The sequence below is a fragment of the Salvia splendens genome, chromosome 7, assembly GCF_004379255.2.
Source record: "Salvia splendens isolate huo1 chromosome 7, SspV2, whole genome shotgun sequence".
In the NCBI taxonomy this organism is placed as follows: Eukaryota; Viridiplantae; Streptophyta; class Magnoliopsida; order Lamiales; family Lamiaceae; genus Salvia; species Salvia splendens.
The window spans coordinates 5611390-5631087 of record NC_056038.1 but is presented as its reverse complement, the minus strand read 5'-3'; the positions used below and the strand labels follow the sequence as shown (position 1 = coordinate 5631087).

Here is a 19698-nt window from a genome sequence, read left to right as displayed (position 1 = left end):
TTGAGGTACTTTTTACTATTTCCAAGTTTTTTTGGACGAAAATACTCTCAATACCTTAAAGTTTATATATATTTTTAATAAATTTATCATATACTCGTATTTTTTTATAAATATCTTTACAATATATTTTTGACAAATTTTTTAAATATAATTTGACCTTAAATATTATCACTTAATTTTGTGACATGCAAGTAAAATTGCTTCTTCACTTTTTTATATTAATTTTCTTTAAAAATTGAATAAAGATCTTTTTATAAATATCTTTACAATATATTTTTGACAAATTTTCTAAATATAATTTGACATTCAATATTATCATTTAATTTTGTGACATGCAAGAAAAAATCTTTATTCAATTTTTTATTATTAAAGAAAAGTTCTTTATTCAATTTTTAAAAAAATTAATATAAAAAATTGAAGAAGCAATTTTACTTGCATGTCACAAAATTAAGTGATAATATTTAAAGTCAAATTATATTTAGAAAATTGGTCAAAAATATATTGTAAAGATATTTATAAAAAATATGAGTATATGATAAATTTATTAAAAATATATACACTTTAAGGTATTGAGGGTATTTTCATCCAAAAAAACTTGGAAATAGTAAAAAGTACCTCAAATGATACTAACTCAAAGTTTCAAAGTTCACGGACCTAAAATGATACTTTGGCAAAGTTCGTGGACCAAAAATGATGTTCCCTCTTATATTAATTCATAAGTCCAACAATCATAGAGCTCAAGTAACTTTTCAATTGTCTGACTCTTCATCTACTTGATAATAACTATTTATTCTTCATAGTGGAGAATAAGCTTGGGTGATTAACATGAAAGGTGAAAGTAGAGAGAACAGAAGAGTCATAATACAGATAATACGTAAAGCTTTGTAGAGAGATTTCCTAGTTTTCTTCTACATAGAAATTGTACCGGGATAATTCCTGCATCGGATTGGATTGCACATGGACCTCGATAGTAGTAGATTCAACCTGCAGGATTCAATCAATTGAAGAAAACAACACAACAAGTAAGTTTTAGTTTCGTTGTGTTTTACATGCTCAACTTGCAATATAATTATAAATCTAGATCTGTTATTCTTGTATGCTATTTCCGTTGCACTCATTAGATGAATACAAGAATTCCTAACAAATTCTAATACTCCACTAATCTAATAACAAAATGACCTGCGTTTGTGCTTTAAAATTTGCGTTTTGATCACAGCATTGTATGCTGTGGAATCCCCCACTGCAAAGGATCGACCCCCTACATGAAACATTTGTATCAAATTATCACCCAGTGGTGATAAAAACTATACTCATACAACATTTTGAAACATTTGTATAATTGGAGTGATTGGATGGACGGGTGTTTATCATTCTATCAAAAATATGCAAATCATACATTTAATTATTGTACTTGATTATTTTATCAAATCATAGTTACCATTCAAACCAAGTGCTCTCCTAAATCTTTCAATAACAAGAACAAGAAACAAAATAAATCGAGAAGCTTCATCTGAAATTACTCATTCCACGATAATGCACAACATTTATTACAAGTTTTGCAACTGAGGGAACAACTAAGTCTGCTGTGCTCCTTCATAGCTAACAAGCCAAAACATCAGCAAAACAACACACAATATCAATACAACTCACTTTCCTTGTGAGTGTGGATCACACAATCTGAAGTGGGGTAGGAAACGCAAGTGAGCAGGTACCCTTCCTTCATCTGATTGTCATCAAGAAACGAGCCATCCGACTGATCCACAGAGCCCGACACAATCTTGCCTGCACAAGTGGAGCACGCGCCAGCCCTGCACGAGTAAGGTAGGTCCACTCCTGCAGATTCAGCAGAGTCGAGGATGTAACAGTCATCAGGTGCCTCAAATTCGCACTCCTCACCATCTGCTCCGATCAATTTGACCTTATATGTAGCCATTGCAGATGCCCGGAAATCAGCCTTTGCTGTCAAGCCGAATGCTTTGGTGACACTCTTCACAGACCCCAACGAGGCTGGGATTCTGATAAACGGACTCACAGTTTGCTTTTGTGGCATGCTTGTGATCAGGGAGTTGGTAGGAACACGGGCGGTTGCCATTTCCTCCTGAAAGAAATGCCGTTCAGTATATTAGCAACACACAAACACAGCAAATACAGCATTGCATTTTCATGAAAGTATATGAAGAAATCAAGTGAAGGCAAATGCAGGACTGAATCTTATCGAATGTATGGGATGTACGCCTTGTTGCAAATGACATCAAAGGAAGACAATGATTCAATTGGTATTGCAACAAAGCAATATATGTTTGGAGCATTATGAGAAGGGCAGGCGAAATGCTCTTTGCCCTTCACTCGAAGCTCCAAGGCAAGCAAGCAACTAAGTTGATTTGCAGATACAAATTACCAACAATTTTAGAGAACAATAACAGAAAATTACTGCAAACAATGAGAGGTCGAGTGAAGATAGTCGTGACGAACATAACGTATAGAAAAAATCGACAAAATGCAGCTCTTCATGATGCTTAGGTTAGATACCAAATTACCAATTTTCAGGTTGAAAACTCATAGGAGTGTTAAAAAAAAGCAATAAATTTAAGATGTGAATTTAACATCCAACAAATTTTACCAGAGCAGTGATGATTTTATAAGATCAATATTAAAAAGTGTAGATCGATAAATAAACACGTTTCCAGAATCCAATTACAGAGAAGTGAATCCCAAACGTAATCAACCAATGCTCATTTTGATGGCTCCTCTGAAACGGTCTTAAATATTTAGAAAAAAAATGCAAAAATCAACATCTCGCCGCGATTTACACATGGATCTACGGTAAAATAGCAAAAAATTTCTAGTTCTCGATTTGCAAAAGAAACAAAACCACAAAAATAAAACAGAGCAGATACAGAACATAAAGAAAACTAAAATCAAGACCGAAAGAATAGCAAATGATTCTGCAAAAAACATAGCTAATCGACGAAGGCGAGAAAAATTTAGAGATAAAATGAAGACGTACACAAATCTAATGTGATACAGTGCTTCAGAAATGAGGCGGCCCTTCTTCAACGGAGAAACCGATGGAGGCGAAATAAGGGTTTAAAGAATTTTAGCAGTGCTATTGCCAACTATTTAAAGGAATATATTTCACTTTTTGCCTATTTCTAGAATATTCATAATTTTAAACAATCTAAGATGATTTTTTAAAGATGGTTTGTACTAATATAATATTTTCAAATTTTATACTCATGTATGTTATCAACCACTCTCCCTTTTCTTCATGAATAATTTTGAAACACAGGCACTGAAGAAATGGCTTGAAATACATTGTTGCATGCCAAAATTTTGAACAAAAATAACAATTAAACATTTACTACTCCCCTTTTTATGAAATTAATTATTAATCAATTTGATTAAAATATAAAGCCAGTCTAAATGAAACACCCCCTGTCGGAGTTGGAAGGCCGCATACATAGGGACCCTACCCTAGTGGGTTTCTTAATTTATACGAGTAGTAATTATAATAGTACGTAATTCGTTTGTGCAATGAAAGAAAAAGAAAGACTGGTTAATATTCCTTATGATTAACATACATAGAATTTTTACAGATAAGCCGCATATACGGATATGTGTTTTGGTTAGGAAATTTAATGAATCATAATTGGATAGATACTGAATTACCCACATAATCTATAGAAAGTGATTATACTAGAATTTTGTATAGAATAATACCCCATCCGTCCCGCACTACTCGCACTTATTTCCCTTTTGGGCGTCCCAAGTTACTTGCACTCTTTCTATTTTTAGTAAAAAATTTCACTACAGCCGTCATTTTTGACTTTCCTATACATTCATTCCTTAATCTCCGAGCCGAAAAGAAAATGAGCGAGTAGCCCGGGACGAAGGGAGTATATAAGTCAGAACCACTTTAATCATGATTAAATCAAAGGACAAGCAAGAGGCGGCTCTTGGGACGTGGTAACGGGTAGGAGAGTAGGAGTTGTGTAGCCGACTAGGAAGGCCGTATGCGCCGCTTTTAGAGCATCAGCAATGGCGCCTGTCCTGGCGGACGTCCGATCGGCGTGCCGGTCGTCCGTCATTAGGCGAGAGAGGCACGAATACGGACACCGGAGTTCCGCAGCATTCCCGTGACGTCCGCGCGGACGTCAGCCATTGCGTTGACACGACGAACGTCCCGATTTTTTATTTATTTATTTATTTTTTTAAAAAACTCTATATATGTTAGGGAGATTTTTAAGGAGTTTCGAACATTGTAAATCAGTCCTTCGACTATCAGATATTATATTTCCGGATGAATTTTCTACACAGCTCGATCCCAGCCAGGGGCTCTGCCCCTTGGACCCCGCAACTCGGGGGCGCTGCCCCGAACCCCTGTTTAATCATAATGAATTCAAACAAGCGTGCACTCCGCACTTCCAAACTTATATGATGTCTCATTATGACAATATTGATCAATCAAGTTAATCCAATTACACTAAAATAACCAACACGACATGCGCCAAAAACAAGCCCATATTCGACTCCAAAACGATATAATTGTAGAAGTATGGCAACAGAGGGGTATTTGTATTTATTGAAGTGTACTTTATTTTTAGTTTTTTTTTTTGTTGAAATTTACCTTTCTTTTTTTTTATTTCATGAAATTTTTATTCCGTAATTATGGCGAAATTTTAATTCCGTAAATTGTTTAATTCTGGAAATTATTTAATTTGTGAATTTGTGAATTTTTATTATTGTGGGAAGTCTGTCGGGATGTCTTGGGGATGTCCGTCATTGTGCAGTGGGATGTCCGTATGACGTGGCATCCGCAGTTGGGATGTCCGTATGACGTGGCAGGAGGTGTTTTTGGGATGTCCGTGGGGATGTCCGTCGGGACATCCGCAGCACTGATAATGCTCTTAGCTGTAACTACAATCACGATGCAAATTGTGTATTTAATAAATTACTATTATGACAACCAATAGTATATTAAAATACACTGTTTGGCTGTTTGCATTTCTCAAAAGCCCATTAGAGTGAATAGAGATCGATGTATAACTAAATCTTTGTATATATTTAACAAATAAATCTTTGTATATATTTAACAAATAAATTTTAGCTATTAGATATAAAAAATTGGAAGGATGACATTGTACGGATTTAAAAATACAGTGTTCACTATAAGAGTGTTTTGTTTCACTCCGTTCAAATTTGTGTTATGAACTACACACCTTTATAATGAACTAAAACGCCCTTATGGTGAAGTGGAGTATAACTTAAACCCTTCACTATAATGATATTTTTGTTCACCCTGTGTTTTCAAATTCGTGTAATAAACTAAAACGTCTTTATAGTAAACTAAAATGCTCTTATAAACTAAACTTTGTGTTTTAATCTCAAGGGGTGCATCTAAGTATTGGTTGACCTATATCACTACTCAGAATGATTATCCTTATGTTACCATTAGAAATATCGGCAAAATCGAAACTGTGTATATGCTATACTCTTCATTTAATTAATTCTTTTTAGGGTTGGCCCATTGCAATTAACTCATTTTCACTATATATCATTTTCACTATATAGTAAAATTTGACATGTTTAATTTCTTTTACTATATTCTCCATTTAATTAATTCTTTTAAGAAATTTTAGGTAACCGTATTATAATTGAAGAATAGATACTAAGACGAGGGAATCCCACTTTGCAAAGGATTAAGGATAGGTCACGAGCGACAATATTATGAATAAGTTGACGAGGAAGAATATCGAAAAATATAAAATATGTTATCATAGATACCAAAATGACAAATAATGAACATTTCGTGGTAAAACAACTCTAGAACAATGTTATTTACAATACACAAATATCGATTAGATATCCCGTCGAAAAATGTATTTTGTCAAATATTCTGTCTGAAAATGATAAAAATGTGTTTTGTCAAATGTTGTGTGATAGAGAAATTTGCAATTTAGAAAATTGAGTGCAAAGGTGTAGATGCAATTGCTACTAATACAGCATTATAGCATTGAGCAGCACTGAGGAACAAAATTATGATCTTAACGAAACTGTTGTTGCTATACCAGCCAGTATAGGCCAAAAGCATCTCAACATAAACAAAATTAAACGACCAAAATTCCCATGTAAACATAATATAAGTTCAAAAAAGCACATACAAACTGCACTCTTCCTAACACTCCAAAGAGACAACAACTCAATCAAAAGATGCGTTGCGGCTTGCCCATGGTACTCTTCAGGTACAAACACCTCACCTGTTATAAAAATAACATGTCTGAAATTAGTTTATCTTTAACAGATGATAATCGTAGGAGACACAACAAGATCAAACACCATATGAAGAAATATTTATAGATATCAATATCGGTTATAACATATGGACTCACATTTTGCCAGTTCTTTTTGAGAAGAGAGACCAGAAAGTTGACACTCATTTGAATGTTCTGAAATAGTTGTTTTTCTTCCATGTCCAAGTTCCCAACAGCTACTCCCATGCAGAGCACCTTTTTCAATTGGAACTTGATAGTTGCCTTAGTCTCATTCACCTTGGACTCAAGAGACTCTTGGTGGGTCACGAGTGTAGGGAACTTGCCTGAATTCAAGGACAAAGTGATTAACAAGCAAGCCAAAAAAGAGACTAGTGATTCAATGCCTTCAAACAACCAGATGCAAGATAAGTTTTGGCATGCCTAGCATTACTTAACAATTTTGAGCACATGAACAAATACCTGCTTTGTTTAGACCAGGTCCCAAAAGACGAGGAATCTGCTTGATAACAGCCTCGGAGGCTAAGAAAGCATGATACCTCTTGGCAAGCTTCTTCACCAATTTCTTGTTTTTGTTCAACTTTTTGAGAGCCTCCACATCCATGGACTCCAGACCAATTTTTTCAGCCTGTAGATATATTTGCAGTTTTGCACATCAAGTAAGTTAAACCCAACTAGAAACAACATTTAAACCTTCATAGCAGAATTCCTAAAGCTAAGGTGACTGATCAGATAACACAAAGTATATAATATGGAATTAGATATAATGCATTTGTTTGGTTTAATTGAGCTAACCTTAAAGAGATGTTCATATGGTATCAGAGTTACTATAATCACAAGTAGATTACAGCGGCAACTAAATTCCAATCAAGGAGTTTTTTGTGCATGAATGAAATCAAGCAGATGAAGATAAACAACAAATCATTATAATGCTTTTGCCTCAACTCTAGAAAACACACCTCCGCCACCAATCCGGAACACTGGAAATATAGCTCTAGTATCGAACAAAAAAGGGAAAGAACAGGGATGACTATGATCTAATATGTTTTTCAAAAACATGCAAAATAATAACTTTTCCTAACAAAGAACACAAGCAAAGAATGAAACTGCACCTCTTCCACATGCTGAGCATCACCAAGCATGCAAATCTTCATTTTAGGACGGGGAATATGTGGCAACCTAACAGAACCACTGAAACGCTTATCCTTTTGCGGGTCATAGTTTTTCAGACCAATTTGTAGCTCAACTGTCTCAGTGAAATTTCTCTTTTTCTCCTTGGCATCGGTTACTATCTGAGTGATAGTTTCTCTCAAGACTTCACTCTGAAGCTTACTGCAAAACCGTAATGGTGGAAACCAAATTAACACGCCCCGCCACAAAACTATCTACTAACAGTCTTTTCAAATAATTTAATGCATTAGCCATTTTTTACAATGTGAAAACTAGCTTATAGCTGTCTCCTCAATACAATTGGAGAAAAAACTCAGACTACACCCAAATTTTGCCTCGGACATTCAATTTAGATATTAGTCCGTTCATATAGGTGCAAATGCGTACGCAATTCGTAACAGAGCAATATAAAATCTACAGTATAGTAACAAAAAATTGAAGCTTAATCTCACCTCATCCTTCAAAACTTCGTGATTCGCAGCCTAACTCTGCACATACAAACCAAACAGAACATATCAGCACAAATTCAATCCAATAAAATGCTTAATCGAATCAATACGCACACAACGTAGACGACAGAGTTAGAGGAGAGAGAAGGACAGAGTTGAGGCAGTGAGCGAGAGCGGTGCGGGTGTACAGATAACTGATCTCTAACATAAGATAAACCCTAATGGGCTCCATTCTTTGGCCCACTGGGCCTAAATAAGCAATCCAATCTGAAGCTATATTATGTGTATGTATGTGTCTGTTTTGAGAAAACGCCTTATGGATAAATTGTTAAAACTTAAAATCATGAATCACTAAAGGATATACTTCCTCTATTTCAATTAAGTTGAGTCAAAATTTTTGGAGAAATATTAAAAAATTATATTTAAAAGTAGAAGAGAGGAATAAAGCATGAAAGATAAAGTAGAAGAGGAATAAAGTATGAAAGATAAAGAGAGGATAAAGTAGGTGATATAATAAAATAAAATGATTGAATGTTTTGATTTTTGGTAAAAAAAGGAAATGACTCAACTTGGTTGAAACATCCAAAAAAGAATATGTCCCAACTAAGTATTATTATAAATTTTGTATTTATACAGTAAAAGGTAAATGCGTTTATTCAGGAAATTAAAATATGTTGTGCATATATGATATATATGTATGTACCGAGTTTGTTTCTTTAATATCGTCGAACCTGCAAATTTTACAAACCACACTTGACTCAACTCTCAAGTGACTTGAGAGCTAAACTAGAATGAAAAAAACCAAATGCAGCTTTTAGAGATGTTATCAAATTACACCTGTTAATTTTGCGTCAAATTAGATAAAAAAAATCTCTCGTGTTAGAATTGTGTTTACATAGCGATCAGCTATATTTCGAAATCCAATCTTGCTAATGAACACGACAGGAGTACAATAGGAGGAGAGAGCAAAGAGAGAAACTATAGCAATGTCAAATCCTTCAATCCCCGCCACAACAAGAGTAAGACCCCTTTCAATTGGACACAGTAGTTGGAGGAAACTCACCCCTCTCTCAAATACCAACTCCACCCGACCCAGAAACCAGCACCGAAGAGGCAAGTATGGTGGTTGGAGGACAGGCAACTATGCTAGCTGGCGCTACATGTGTAGCAGCACGGATTTTCAAGAGGAGGAAGCCGAGAGAGCGGAAAGGGAGCGAAACTAATAGCATTATCACTAGTTGTGTTTGCATTGCAAAACTGTAGGCAATCAAAATCTGGAGAAATAATAATAGTCGTGTTCTACATCATGATCAAACAAATCATCATTATATACGTAGTACTACTACTTAATTAGCTTTTAACATTTTATCTGTAGAGATGAGATAAGGGAATCAAACCATGCAGATTAACAAGATAAGCTAGATCCTTGCAAGTTGCAAGAAATAGCGCAGATCAAAACTCTTAATCTCTAATTTTCGACCAGTTAAAGTTCATCAATGGTAAGTGCCAGCTTAGAATATTCCCATTAGCATCTAAGTCAATAAAGAAGTTTAATGTTTAAATAATTATGAAAACCTACACCATACGATCACCAAACGAAAGCAGAAACTGCGGCAAAAGAGAAAGATACCGAAAGGTACAGAAACAAGCAAGGCAAGTGCCTAAAACTTAAATGAGCACAAACTGCAATTGCCAAAACATCGAATTCTCATCAACTGAAGATAAATCATCTCTTTCATCATGCGAGTAACAATAAAAGCTTCAGAAGTAGAAAGTTCCCAGCAAGCAGTAGAAGCGCATTGGTCAGAACACCTATGTAGCTGAATCACCCCTCCACAAAAATAAAAGCTTGAGAAGTAGCAATAGTACTAATATGTTCTTCCAGTTTAGTGCTTAAACTTTGCTTTCGAACATGCCACCAGTCCTCATTCATAGAGATAACTTATTATGAGATAACCTATAGGCACAGGTTCAAATCTTAGTATTACATAATGCAATAACTAGGGAACAAAAACAGATATAGCTACACTTGTTAAGCCTAACAAACAAATAAATAAACTTTTCTACTTTCTTCACCCAATAACAACCAGATCAATGACCTTTCTAGGGTAAGGGAGAGATAAAGAACTTAACACCAACTAAAGCTAGAAACAGCATAGACCAGTTTCATTTAAAAACTCAAACCTGGAAAAGTGAAGAAAACTTTCTCTATTTACCTTTGTGAATAACCGAACAAGTGTTAAATACAGGAATGGCTATTTTGGGGCAATGAATTGCTGCAAAGTGACTGAATAATTAATTTAGGATCAAAGCTATGCTTCAGGTGATTCTAGCAATTACTAGTGTTATTTTACCTTTTAGGACTAACTCTAAAGTCTAAAGTCTAAACTCTTAAACCATCAATAATTCCAGCAAAGCTCAAACCAAATCCGATAGAAATTATCATGATGACTCGGTTCCCAAACATATCACTGATCCTAAAACTATATGTTGATGAAATTATACGTGAGAAAACAACTGAAAATTCACCCGAAAAGAATCCAGCGAGACTTAGAAATGCATAATCATTATCACCATCTACAAACAATTGGTTGAATATAACTCACTGAAAAAAGGAGCTAACCAGAGAATTAATATGAGAAATTATGCAGAAGAATCATTAGTCGAGGCAGGCTGGTGATTTACGACCAAGGGCGGGCGCAGAGCTCGGTGAGTAGCGTCTTTCTGCTTCCGAGCATTGTACATTTCTTGAGTCTCCACCACAACCAACCTTTTCACCTGCATTGAAAATTGTATATAAACATGGAGTACTACTGATTCAATCCAAGCAACATCACAACTAATTCAACCAAATAGAGAGACAGAGAGAGTACCTGTTGGATCATTCCACGGACAGTGGGGGTATTCCATCGCATGACGGTGCGGTTGCACTTGGTGAGGCGCAAGGCTTCTAAGGTGCGGCGGTGGAGCTTCCTCGTGCCCGGAATTCCTCTAACCAGTGTTATGTAGAGATTACGGCTCCACGCAACTGGAACATTCGATTTAAATGCGTTGTATGCACTCATTTTTGTTCTATCTTCTGCCTGAAATCACTAATCTCTGAATTTTGATGCAGCAGACCTGTATGAGAAGGGGGAAACGAGGGTTGCACAGATGATGATCGACGGCGTCGGCACCTACTGGGCCTGGGCCTATAGTCTTTTCATATTTAACCCCAAATATGACAATCAAAATCTCTTTTAATAAACGAGTTAGATTTTGAATTTTTTATGGCCTTGTAAAGGCTTAACTAAAATGAGAGAGAAAGCATTTTGATTCTTAAAGTTAGTTCTATGAATTATGGCAAAGTTTCGATATTTTATACGAACGTTTTAGAGCATCCACTACACCGTCCCCCCACCGTCCATTAAACTACTATTTGAGAGCTACAGTGTACTTTATTCCTTCATCCCTTAACTAAGGGACAGAACCTGCAACGCTCCGTCCCTTAACCGTCCCTTAAATTACTATTCATTCAATTTCATTTTTATTTTTTTTTCCAACTCAATTCAATTAAAACAAACACACTTTATTAAAATTAAAACAACATTAAAATTCAAAAAAATAGATAATGGACATAATTAAAATCTTAAAAAAAATAAAAATGACATAATTTAATTTTCTCCGCAAAAGTTTTCCCAAATGTGCTCAATTAGATCCTCTTGGAGTTGGGCGTGGGCGCTAGAGTCGCCCAACTCCAAATGTGCTCAATAAGATGAAATTGGAGTGGTTATAGAGAGGATTTGAGAGGAATAGATGTGTGTTTGTGTGTGAAATGAGTATGAAATATGATTATTTATAGAGTAAATAAATAAAAAAATAATAAAAAAAGAAAATAAAAAATTAACGGTAACATTACCGTTTGAAAAATAATTTTTTTTATTAAAATTCGAATTTTTTTTTAAAAAATGAATTATTACGTCATCCGTGACGACGCCCACTCGCGGGCCAGCGAGTGGGCGTCACGCATGCATCGGGGGCGCGCAACGTCGCCCCCGGGCGCGTGACGGGCCGGCGCGTCCCTTGTCTCGCGGATACAGGCTATGGGACGGGCTACGGGACGGGACGAACGTTGCAACGCGTCCCGCGGCGGAACCGTCCCTCCGGGACGGAACGCGAGCCGCTCGCGGGACGCGTAGTGGATGCTCTTACGGTAGTTCACATAGAATATATTTCGGCTGAAAAGTGAAAATATCGCAGGGAACTTAAAATTTGTAATATTTTAAATTAATTTTAATGTTTCTGAGAGATACTGGAATTATTTTAAAGTTTGTGATTTATGGACCAATACCACTAGATAAAATCAAACTTATTATAAGAACATCCACAATAGTGGACTAGCGCGCGGAGTAGTGCTAGTCCACTATTGTGCAGTGAGATGTCCTAGTGATGTGGCAGTGCAGTGGCTAGTCCTAATGACGTGGCAGGAGGTGTTTTTGGCTAGTTCTAGTGCTAGTCCGCCGGCTAGTCCGTTCTATTGTGGATGCTCTAAATAGATAAAAACTAATTTTGATAGATAGATCAAAATGATTTTTTTATAATCGAGAAATTACAGTTTTCTTATTTTAAAAACACCTAGTAGCTGTAATAATCATATTCAATTATGAAAATGATGTATCGCTCAAGGCACAAACGAAGATTGTGAACTTCATATGACTAACAACTTTTTTTTTTGTGTACGCCCAAATAATACCACCACAAGCAAACATTTCTTGAATCCTTGCCATAATCTCAACGTCAAACAAAAAAAGTGATAGAATGAGAAAAATGAAATAGTTGCTTCAACAAATCCTTGCATCTTTTACCAGCCAAGAAGCAATAGCTTCAAAACGGCCATACGAATGTAGAGGCCATTCTTGGCTTGTCTGAAATAGGCAGCCCTTGGATCCGCATCGACGTCCACAGTTATCTGAAAGGATGCAGCCCATCACAACTTTGAAAACAAAACACTAGCAATATAGTGGAGACAAGTCAAGTCCTACCTCATCAAGGCGTGGTAGAGGATGCATCACGACTGCATGTTTCTGCATTGCTCTCAACACATCCCCATCCACAATGTACTTGCCTCTAGCTTCTTCATAAAGATCGATTCTCTCTCCAAACCTCTCCTTCTGAATACGGGTTTGATATACCACATCACATTTAGAAGCCACCTCCATCAGATCATCACTCTCTTCCCATCCAATGCCTTTGGATGTTAGATAATCTTTTATGTCATCCTGAAAATTGAATATTGAAGCAGTGTTATATGAACTCACTGGTGACTGTAATCAAGGTAGAAATCTGCAACCTATATAAAAAACTAGCTTTCTCGCACAGATATTTGGCATCTACCTTCATTTTCACTGTTTCTGGTGAGACAAAGTAAATTTTGACATCTTTGTACTTGGCCAGAAGATAGGCAAGTGAGCGAACTGTCCTCCCGTAAGCAAGATCTCCCACAAGCCCGACCTTTATTCCATCAAGCTTTCCTATCTCTCGTTGAATCGTGTACATGTCAAGGAGAGCCTGTTCGCCAACATAGAAACGCATAGGCGTAAAATACATTTAAATAATCACAAAACAGAATTCACAAGATCAATAATTAGATGATTTATACGTTTTGGCCAAGTGACAATATTAACTTGTCACTTAACCTATATCTAATGTACTAGATCGCGAAGAACTGTGATAAGCCAAAGGACTCAGTCAAGCGGATAAATTTAGAGCATCTTTGTTTTACTGTGGTTGTGCACTGGCTTAACTTACTGTTCAGGATTCTCACATGAAGAAACCAAAATAACTCATCTTAATCTTATTTTACTAGCATAGGAACCATATCACTTTTCTTATGATCACCAGAAAGCAACGAATACACCACACATATTGTTCACTGGAGATAGATGCATGAAAATAATATAGTGTGGTCAACCTACATGAACCTAATTATAAATTTCTTTCGTTAGTGCTTACAGAGACCATTAGGAAATAGGAACTGATAAAGATATACTTACTATATTATAAACTCATACTACAAAAGAATGACTTAAAGCAACCATCCATATTTAAGCAGCAATATCAAATTAGCAAGAACGAAAATAGCACCTAGACCAAAACCATCAAAGAGTTCACAACCATTTCCAGGTACATTACAGGTATCAAGATAGTAACCTTCCAATAGCATATAGCAAGAAAAAAAAAATCTTAGAAAAACCTCTGTTCTGATAGCACATTCTAGAAATGTAAATACAAATAAATCCACCCTTCCAAAACCACCTTTTAAGCTTGAAAACTAACAAGTTATTAATAATTCCTTGCAAATTTTTATATGCTTCTCTTGTCTTCTGTCATGGACAAGGGTGAACTAAATGTTAATAAGCAAAAGCAATAAAACAATAATTTCATATCCATCTAAAGGAAAATCCTTGGATGTGAACAAGCCAAAATCTCAGCTAAATTTTAAGAATTCGATTAAAAAGCAAAAACTCATTGCAGACCTGAGTTGGATGCTGTCCAGGACCATCTCCAGCATTAATAATCGGGATAGTGGCTGTAGCTGCAGCCCTTCTTGCAGCACCACTTTCAAAATGCCTCATCACTATGATATCTGTGTATCCTTCAACCGTTCTTATGGTGTCTGGAGATCAATATGGATCAATATTAGCATATTTTCATACAGGCTCAAAAACAAATAAAAATGACTGGCTACCTTCAAGCGTCTCCCCTTTTGCTGCGGATGAGAACTCTCGTGCATTTTCCGTGGTTAACACTTCTCCTCCCAGACGTTTCATAGCCGACTCGAATGAAAGCCTAGTTCTGGTTGAGGGCTCATAAAATAGGGTAGCCATTAGATACCCCTGAAGAAGGTTACTTCCCGTAGAGTTCTTCTCAATCTTCTCCATCTCCAGTGCCACGTCAAATATGGCACTGAGCATATCTCTGTCGAACTGCTGAGCTTCAATGACATCTTCGAGTTGAAACTTACTCCCCAGTGAAAAGGAAGGTTTCCTCTCACCATTCAGCGCTCTGCATTCAACTCCTCTCCTGAGAGCCGAATGCGAAATGCCGGCAGATGCAGATATGGACAGAGACTTATATGTTTGTTTCGAACAATCATTGATGATCCTTGAAACTTTAGGAGCAAGTGCATTCCCATTCATGGTCCAAGCAGAAAACATGGAAGATGATGCCATATTATACCTGGTCATACATAAAGCTTAACATTTATCAGTCAGCACAATTCAAATTGCTAAATATTTGGAGTTCAAATCTCCACAAGCAGAATTCAACAATGTATTCTACAAATTCTTGAATAAATCATTAAAAAGAAACCTTTTTGTCGCCCCAATAATCATATCCACAACTTGGATACAATAGAGTTTTCATTTTGGTTGGTTGAACAAAAATTTTAATGTGGCAGCGAGGTTAAGCAGGCTCTTTGAGGCATAGCATCGAACACTTTGTGAACAATAAGAAAATAAGGTCCATTTCCAATCAAAACATGAGTGAATTTTGATTATACGCAGCATCTAAACATGATTGAAGAATATAGTGGACCACAAATGAATTGATGAAGAGTAAAATTGAGTGAGAAAATAATCTTACCACCAGTTTAGAGGAAAATTGGTCTTCTAAATCTATATCTATAGTATAAATTGCACAAGTATAATAACGTGAGAATGAGTACTGACTGAGCAGTGACCCCTTTTTTGAAAATGGTAGTCCTCGTCCTCGAATCGGCGGAAATACCGATTTAGTATAAAATTATTTTAAAATATTTCATTTTTATCGAACTTTCAATATTAAAATAAATTCTGAATAAAATTCAGAGTATTAAACCGAGTGGCCCAACAAATGAAACCAGATAATAAATGCAATTAACGCTATAATTTTGGGGTTTTCAAATAATTGCAACAGCCCACCTTACAAACCTATGTAGCGAACTTCAAATCTAAATCGAATATTTTGATATTTAAGGCGAACAGGCGACCGAGCTTATTCAAACTTAGTCGAGTGCATTTGGTTATTTGAGTTTAGAGTTTATATTAAGATAATAATTTATTTTTAAATACAAAGTACTTTATCCCCAATTATATTATTCAATGTACTTTTTTGTTGGTGATGAATCCGCGAATTTCTGATGTTAGTAAATGCTGGTAGAGAATATAGATCACGACACAGAGATTTACGTGGTTCAATTTACTGAAGTAAATCTACGTCCACGGGAAGAAGGGAGGGCAAGATTGTATTGCTTGATCTGGGATTACAGCTTACAACACAGACTTGCTATATGATGTTTTATCTCTAGAGAGCTTGACCTTTTTCTATCTGATCTAAGTTCTATTTATACATTGAACTAAGATCGTGGCTTGCATCACCACTAATGATGGTTGTGGATGTCGTGGAGGTCATGGAGGTCCTGCATGTAGCGTAGGTCATGGCCTACGATCGTGGCCTGAGCTGACACCACGTGGTAGTGGGTGTGTTGGAAGTTGTGGAAATCCTGTATGGGTCCACTAACTCCTTGTTCGGTCGAATACTGAGACCGAACTGCTTTGGTTGCCGATCTGAGAGCAGAGCTTGATGTTCGGTCGAATACTGAGACCGAACTGCTTTGGTTGCCGATCTGAGAGTAGAGCTTGATGCCGACCTGAGAGCAGAGCTTGATGTTCGGTCGAATACTGAGACCGAACTGCTTTGGTTGCCGGTCTGAGAGTAGAGCTTGATGCCGACCTGAGAGCAGAGCTTGATGTTCGGTCGAATACTGAGACCGAACTGCTTTGGTTGGTTGGCTTTTACCGAGCTGTAGGCTGGGGCCGAACTCTTTGGTTGTGCCGAACTGAACTCTTTAGTCATGCCGGACTGATACTCTTTCTTGGGCTTTAGGCTGATGGGCTTGTTTAGTACGTACTCCATCACTACCCCCCCTGGAAAGCGAAGTGAATTACTTCGGCATTCTGGATAAAGGTACGGGGTAAGTTGATGTTTGTCCTCGGTCTTATGAAGTGAACTCTTCTTTGACCGGACTCGTCTTTGGTCTGATGAAATAAACATCTTTGACCGGACTCGTCTTTAGTCTGATGAAATAAACATCTTTGACCGGACTCGTCTTTGGTCTGATGAAATAAACATTTTTGACCGGACTCGTCTTTGGTCTGATGAAATAAACATCTTTGACCGGACTCGTCTTTGTGTTCTAATTTGGCGATTTTCGTCGCCGGGATCGAACTTTCCCTTGTCCTAATTCGGCGAGTTTTATCGCGTGGATCGGACTTTCCCAGTTAACCGAAGTGGTCTTATGCAGTAAACCTCTTTGACTAGACATGGTCGTCCTCGGTCTTATGAGGTAAACTTCTTTGACCGAACTTGGTCGTCCTAATTCGGCGAGGTTTATCGCGTGGATCGGACTTTCCCTTATTGCAGTTCGTTTCAGACGAAGTGCTTATTTCTTAAGCCGAATTGTGGTCTAGTATCTTCCTGAGAAGCTTGGACTCACAATCGTTGGCTTATTGCAGTTCGTTTCAGACGAAGTGCTTGTTAAGCTGAATTGTGGTCTTGTATCCTCCTTGGAAGCTTTGACTTCACAATCGTTGGCTTATTGCAGCTCGTTTCAGACGAACTGCTTGTTTAAGCTGAATTGTGGTCTTGTATCCTCTTTAGAAGCTTTGACTTCACAATCGTTGGCTTATTGCAGCTCGTTTCAGACGAACTGCTTGTTTAAGCTGAATTGTGGTCTTGTATCCTCTTTAGAAGCTTTGACTCACAATCGTTGGCTTGTATATGTTCTAAGAAGGGGATCAGCCTTCGAAGAACAAGATACCTCAGTAACATTTGTAAGAGACGACACGCACAGAGACAGACAAAACACACAGACAAAACGCACAGAGACAAACAAAGACCAAGCAAACCAAAGAAAGCACATTGACCGAACAGGACTCAAGACTGACTGACCGGACTGTCTCTTACAAATGGAACTTTGAGGTTGGAAACGTACCATGTTCGGGGTACTTGTGCTCCTGACACGTGAGTCAATTTGTAAGACCCTTTGCCGAGGACTTCTGACACCCGATATGGACCTTCCCATGTGGGTTCGAGTTCGCCCAGCTTTTCTGCTCGGCTTACTTCGTTGTTTCTCAAGACGAGATCTCCCACTTGAAATTGCAGCTTCTTCACCCTTTGGTTGTAATACCGGGCTACTTGCTCCTTGTACTTGGCTGCTTTTATGCATGCCAATTCTCTTCTTTCTTCGGCAAGATCTAGCTCGGCTCTCAGTCTGTCCTCATTCAGTTCTGCTGAGAAATTGAGTTCGGGGACTGGGTACGCCGATCTCAACCGGAATCACGGCTTCAGTGCCGTACACCATCGAGTCCGGTGTGACTTCGGTCATTTCGCCTGCCTCTGACTCCGGCTGCTGTGATTGCTATACTTGATGGTGCCGAACTGATTGCTCGGCACTTTTAAGCGCAATCTGCGAACACACTTGCTCTTTTTCGATCACCTCGGATGACCGCTATCCCTCCTTTGGTGGGGAAGGTGTTCGGCGAGGAAGCCTCTGATCGCTATGATCGGGCTTCTTTTTGTCTTCTCTAGATGAGCTGTCTAAAGACCGTTTTCGACGGTCTGCCTCATCGGCACGAGAAAACTTGTCCGCAATGTCCCACATCTCTTGAGCTGTTTGCGGACTGCATTCCACGAGCTTTCTGTAGAGAGCTCCGGGCAGGATTCCATTTTGGAACGCCGAAATGACAAGTAGATCGTTGAGATAATCTACTTGTAGACATTCCTTGTGGAACCTCGTCATAAAGTCGCTGATCTTTTCGTCGCGACCTTGACGTATAGAAAGCAGCTGAGCCGAAGTGATTCGGGCTTCCGCTTTCTGAAAGAACCTCCTGTGGAAAGCCTCCATTAGATCTCGGTAAGATCTAATGCTGCCTTGGGGGAGGCTATCGAACCACCTTCTTGCGTTCCCGATAAGCAGCTCGGGGAACAGCTTGCACATATGGACCTCATTGAGACCTTGGTTCGCCATATTATACTGATAGCGTCCCAGGAAGTCATGAGGATCCACCAACCCGTCATAAGTCATCGACGGAGTTCGGTAGTTCTGTGGAAGGGGAGTTCGGGTGATATCGTCCGAGAACGGAGTCTTCAATGCTCCGTACATTGCGAACCCGACATCTCTTCGGTATGGAGGAGATGGAGATCTCCTGTGATTCCGGTGCCGAGGAGGAACAGGAACATGTCGGGGTTGAGGATTCTTCTTCCTGGAAGACACGGCACTACTGCGGTAGTGACTTTCATGTCTGGATGAGGAAGGAGAACCCACCGTTTTCGTCTTCGGCTGTTGGCTCTTTTGCAGGAAGGCTAAGAACTCATCCTGCTTCTCAGCCAAGAACAGCTTGACAGCCTCATTCAAATCAGGCTGCTGGGAAGACTCGGTGTGTGGACCTTTTGAGCGGCTTGTTCCTTCATCGTGAAAACTGGAAGTAGATGTCTCCCGAGGCTGTTTTCCGGACCTGCGGGCTGGACTAGCTTCCTCATGGTTTTCACGAACGGTATTACGGGTAGTGTGTGATCTGGTATGCATTTTTTTTTTGGGGTGGAAAAAGGGTCAAAAATTCGCTTTATCACAAATTTGGTTCTCTGCTTCCCACAGACGGCGCCAGTGATGAATCCGCGAATTTCCCATGTTAGTAAATGCTGGTAGAGAATACAGATCACGACACAGAGATTTACGTGGTTCGATTTACTGAAGTAAATCTACGTCCACGGGAAGAAGGGAGGGCAAGATT

At 38.0% G+C, this 19698-nt stretch overlaps 4 protein-coding genes across 7 annotated transcripts; all 4 read right to left on the bottom strand.

The window, feature by feature from the left end:
• Positions 1-1492: 1492 nt before the first annotated feature.
• LOC121811554 (ferredoxin, root R-B1-like) lies at positions 1493-3142 on the bottom strand. Its single transcript, XM_042212436.1, has 2 exons — positions 3008-3142; positions 1493-2098 (listed from the first exon to the last, which is right to left on the bottom strand). The coding sequence occupies exon 2, from the start codon at positions 2090-2092 to the stop codon at positions 1637-1639; it is 456 nt and encodes a 151-aa protein (XP_042068370.1). The 5' UTR covers positions 2093-2098; positions 3008-3142; the 3' UTR covers positions 1493-1636.
• A 2882-nt stretch (positions 3143-6024) lies between these two features.
• Positions 6025-8112, bottom strand: LOC121742542 (60S ribosomal protein L10a). Its single transcript, XM_042135704.1, has 6 exons — positions 8003-8112; positions 7892-7927; positions 7382-7601; positions 6732-6897; positions 6390-6595; positions 6025-6257 (listed from the first exon to the last, which is right to left on the bottom strand). Exons 2-6 carry the CDS (start codon positions 7894-7896, stop codon positions 6204-6206), a joined length of 651 nt encoding a protein of 216 aa, XP_041991638.1. The 5' UTR covers positions 7897-7927; positions 8003-8112; the 3' UTR covers positions 6025-6203.
• Positions 8113-10531: 2419 nt separating this feature from the next.
• LOC121741761 (50S ribosomal protein L30-like) lies at positions 10532-10953 on the bottom strand. Its single transcript, XM_042134648.1, has 2 exons — positions 10762-10953; positions 10532-10666 (listed from the first exon to the last, which is right to left on the bottom strand). The coding sequence occupies exons 1-2, from the start codon at positions 10951-10953 to the stop codon at positions 10532-10534; spliced, it is 327 nt and encodes a 108-aa protein (XP_041990582.1).
• A 1621-nt stretch (positions 10954-12574) lies between these two features.
• Positions 12575-15936, bottom strand: LOC121811011 (aspartate carbamoyltransferase 1, chloroplastic-like). Of its 4 annotated transcripts, none has more exons than XM_042211762.1 (6): positions 15829-15936; positions 14616-15106; positions 14404-14543; positions 13262-13435; positions 12910-13146; positions 12575-12836 (listed from the first exon to the last, which is right to left on the bottom strand). In XM_042211762.1, the coding sequence occupies exons 2-6, from the start codon at positions 15097-15099 to the stop codon at positions 12729-12731; spliced, it is 1143 nt and encodes a 380-aa protein (XP_042067696.1). In that variant the 5' UTR covers positions 15100-15106; positions 15829-15936; the 3' UTR covers positions 12575-12728. The 4 variants fall into 4 exon arrangements, with proteins under 4 accessions (XP_042067696.1, XP_042067694.1, XP_042067695.1 ...); XM_042211760.1 differs by lacking the exon at positions 15829-15936 and adding an exon at positions 15512-15706 and having other exon boundaries at positions 14616-15122; XM_042211761.1 differs by lacking the exon at positions 15829-15936 and adding an exon at positions 15512-15705.
• Between the last annotated feature and the right edge of the window lie 3762 nt (positions 15937-19698).